This window comes from Vulpes lagopus, chromosome 20 (genome assembly GCF_018345385.1).
Source record: "Vulpes lagopus strain Blue_001 chromosome 20, ASM1834538v1, whole genome shotgun sequence".
NCBI classification, from domain to species: Eukaryota; Metazoa; Chordata; class Mammalia; order Carnivora; family Canidae; genus Vulpes; species Vulpes lagopus.
The window spans coordinates 15175592-15179515 of NC_054843.1; the positions used below are offsets into that span (position 1 = coordinate 15175592).

Sequence of the window (3924 nt, forward strand, 5' to 3'; positions counted from 1 at the left end):
CACTAGATATTCTGGGTTGTTGCAAAACACCAAAAATTAGGGAGATACTGCTTTTAGACAGGGATAAGAAGCGGGGAAGAAAAAGCTCAAGGGAGAATACAAGGTCCTGCCCATTCTGGTTATCAGGAAATGAATAACTACATCAGATCTAACTTAAATGCAAGCCTCTCCGAAAAGGCTTTCAGATAAAAGTTGCGTAACAATTATCCACCGGACAAAACAAAAGGTCAATGTTTCTAGAAAAGATCTTGACATGAAAGACCCAACTGAGGAACAGTTATACATAGCACCATGACAGAGCTGGGATCAGGGCAGCCTGGCATCAATTAAGATGCTACTGTGGACACAGCAATCTCCAGGGGCTAGCTCTCACTCCCAGATGTATGTGATGCTTATGGCATGAAGATATTGTAGATGGTTCTCACGTCGATGTCATCCGGAGGAGGCTTCTTCTTGCTGCCAGGTTCAAGGAATTTCTTAATTGTAGGGATATTACTTATTTTCACTGTAAACTCCTGGAGGTGAGGAAATGCAGACAGGATATTGGGGATTTTCTCTTCTAGAGCCAAAATGGTTTGGAGTAGAATAATGTCCGCAAGGCTCAGCTGGTTACCAACGAGAAAACTTTGTCCATGATCCCTTAAAACCTTTTCAAACACAGGAAAGTATCTAATTATAGCCTTCTGGGCCATATTAACCACTTCTTTTTGTTGGTCATCTGGTTTTAGAAAAGGATGCATGATAATCAGTTCCAGCAGATCTAGCGTCCCCTCCACGTACATGTCAATCAGGGTTCTCTCCTTGAGGTCCCTGCCAAAGAGGTGGTGTTTATCTGCTATGCAGTGGAGGATGCTTCGGGTCTGCACCAACTTCATTCCATCAATTTCAACCATGGGCACTTGTTGGAACAGCAGGTGGTTACCATCCTGCAACTTCTGCAACTGTTCTTTAGTTTCAAAGAATTCTTCATCAAACTCGACTCCAGCGGCAGCTAAAACCCATCTTATGGATTCCATCTGGCCTCTTCCATTAGGATAGTGGAGCTTGGGCTTCGCTGCCATGATGGCCTTTCAGGCTTTCTGGAGTCCGCTTGGAGCACCCGGAGCCGTACAAAGCGCTCAGCGAGTGGTCTCTGGAGACCATATATAAATAGAAAGAATGGAAACAGGGAGATAAGTCCAGAGGCTATTGCAGTTACAAAAGGGAGATATTAGGGGCTTGGACTCAGATGATATCAGTGGAAAAGGGGAGAAGTGGGTAGATCTGGGATGTGTTTTAAGTGTAGGGTTGACAGGATTTAGTTTAGGGCGCAAGGAAAGAGAAAAATCCCTGTTAAAATTTAAATTTAGGGATCCCTGGGTGGCACAGCAGTTTGGCGCCTGCCTTTGGCCCAGGGCACGATCCTGGAGATCCGGGATCGAATCCCACATCGGGCTCCCGGTGCATGGAGCCTGCTTCTCCCTCTGCCTGTGTCTCTGCCTCTCTCTCTCTGTGATTATCATAAATAAATAAAATTTTTTTAAAAAATTTAAATTTAGCTTATTTCTTCCCAAAGGAAGGGAACTGACCCAATCCTGTCTAGATTAGCGTTGCCCAATAGAACGTTCAGTGATGATGGAAATGTCCTATACAGGTGCTGCTGAATATAGTAGACAGTAGCCACATAAGCCTTTTAAGCACTTGTAGTGTAGCTAGTATGGCTAAGAAACTGATTTTTAAATTTTATTTAATATCTTTATTAAGTTTTTATTTTAATTCCAGTGTAGTTAACATATAGTGTTTTATATTAATTGCAGGTGTACAATATAGTGATGCAACAATTCTATACATTACTCAGTGCTCATCATGGTATGTGTACTCTTAGTCTCTTACCTATTTCATTGATCCCCTCCCCCACTTACTTCTGAATCCCCTTGAAATCAATCATCTTTTCCTATGGGCACTATGGTCAAGTTTATATATTTACCATATTAGACAGTGCAAGTCTGGGTAATATGCCCCCTACCTGTTTCCCACTATAGTTCCTTCAAATTATACAGACACAATTTACAGAAGCTACAATTTGCTTCCATATACACATTCACTCTTATGATCTTGTCCAATCTTAACCATTTGACCAGTTCCTACTGACTGAGTGAAAACCTGAGGAAAAAATTATCAAGACTCTTCCATTGATGTTCATTACAATATCATAATATTAAGGGGTAAAGTATTTTGACCAACTGTAAAGATCATTATAAAAATTATTTCTCTACATGTTTTGATTAAACTGAAATAGCAGTCTTCTGCCTAAATTATGTGAAGTCAATTGCTATATAAACTGTATATCGTGTTGCTTGGCCATGGTGCTTAAAGGAAAAACTATTAATTTCAAGAGGATTCAGAAGCATGGCTATGACCTAAACAAACTGGAAATAAATCCCACTGTCTTCTAGCCTAAGAACTGAAGTGTTCATCACGCCGCAGGTACTTAGCAGACACCTCAAGGTTGACTTACAGGGAATACCAGTGGTCATTGTTAAAATTGAAATTTTTTAATTTTGTTTTATTTCATATTTTATGCATAATAGTAATCTCTCCAATTTCCTTTTCTTCTTTTCTTTTCTTATTTTCCTTAGGTGAGATCCAAATATTTGTTGGCTACCATGTAGTCCATATATACCTAAACAATGTGTTTAAAACCAAACTTATCACCTAAGCAGCATTAAAAGTCCAAGTTCTTACCATGGCATGCATACTCCATCCATATTCCTATTAGATGCTTTGAAGATTTTTTGGTTCTGTCTGTCCAGCACCATTTTGCCCTTTTGTCTGATAATTGCCACTGCTTTCTCCCTTAGATGATATCCCTGCCCCTCACTTGTGATTTTGGTGGGACAGCCAATCACAGTACTTCTCCTACTCCCCAGCTATAATCAGTGGCCTAGAATGGCACATGATGGGATCAGAATTCTTATGGGATTTTATGCACTTTTCATTGTAGTAGCTAAACTGATACCTCTAAGAGGGGCAGCCCTGATGGTTTCATGTCATTCCACTTGAGGCCAGCTCCACTCATGGACTTCCCAGCCCCATAAGCTGGGGAGGAGATAGAAAAGGCTAGAAATAGAAAGATGAGTCAGGAGAAGTGTCTTAGTCAAGGCAGTAAATAGAGGCATCTGAGCTAGGAAAGTGGCTATGCATGTGAGCATGGAGGAATGGGGGGATCCGAGTCCTCAAACGCTACTCCCTCCTGAAAACTGTAACACACTGGCTGTGTACCATTTCAGATGTGGGGAGGGCAGCTTCCCTCCATGAGGCCTGCCAGGCAAAGTCTTGTCATTGCCTATAATCACACATGGATCACACAAAGGATTTAGACCTGTAGCCAAACTAGCTAATATGAATTTTACACCATTTAACAAGTAAAGACATTATTTTGCTGCATTGACTAAGCAAAGAAGCCTATCAAATCAACCAATTTTTATTGATGGAATTGTTTCCAGCAATGGTTCTCGAAGTGTGGTCCCTGGATCATCAACATCAGCATTACCTGGAAACTTCTTAGAAATTCAAATTCTCAGACCTCATCCTGGACTTTCTGAATCAGAAAATTCGGGGATGGGGCCCAGTAATTTGTGTTTGAACAAGCCGCCAGGTGATCCTAATGCATGCTAAAATTTGAGAGGCACTGCTATAGAGGGGAATTTCTCAAATTCAGCACAATTGGCATTTTAGGACACATCATTCTTTGTTGTAGGGAGGTATCCCATGTATTGTAGGATGTTTAGATGAGTTTCTGGCCTCTACCTGCTAGTTTCCAGCGCCATCTTCCTAATGTGATACCCCAAAATATCTCCAGACTAAACCTCCAAGGCTAAATATCCCCTGGGGACACAGTTGTCCCCAGTTGAGAACCACTGCCCCAGAGTGACAACTATGATC

The 3924-nt window shown here is 41.3% G+C and overlaps 1 protein-coding gene across 1 annotated transcript; it reads right to left on the reverse strand.

Annotated features, from left to right (window-relative positions):
• Positions 1–377: 377 nt before the first annotated feature.
• On the reverse strand, positions 378–1081 carry LOC121479439 (glutathione S-transferase A4-like). Its single transcript, XM_041735039.1, has one exon. It carries the CDS (start codon positions 1059–1061, stop codon positions 393–395), a length of 669 nt encoding a protein of 222 aa, XP_041590973.1. The 5' UTR covers positions 1062–1081; the 3' UTR covers positions 378–392.
• Between the last annotated feature and the right edge of the window lie 2843 nt (positions 1082–3924).

Excerpts from the sequence above, each read along its gene's own strand:
- LOC121479439 (XM_041735039.1), bottom strand. The coding sequence starts at position 1,061 with ATGGCAGCGAAGCCCAAGCTCCACTATCCTAATGGAAGAGGCCAGATG.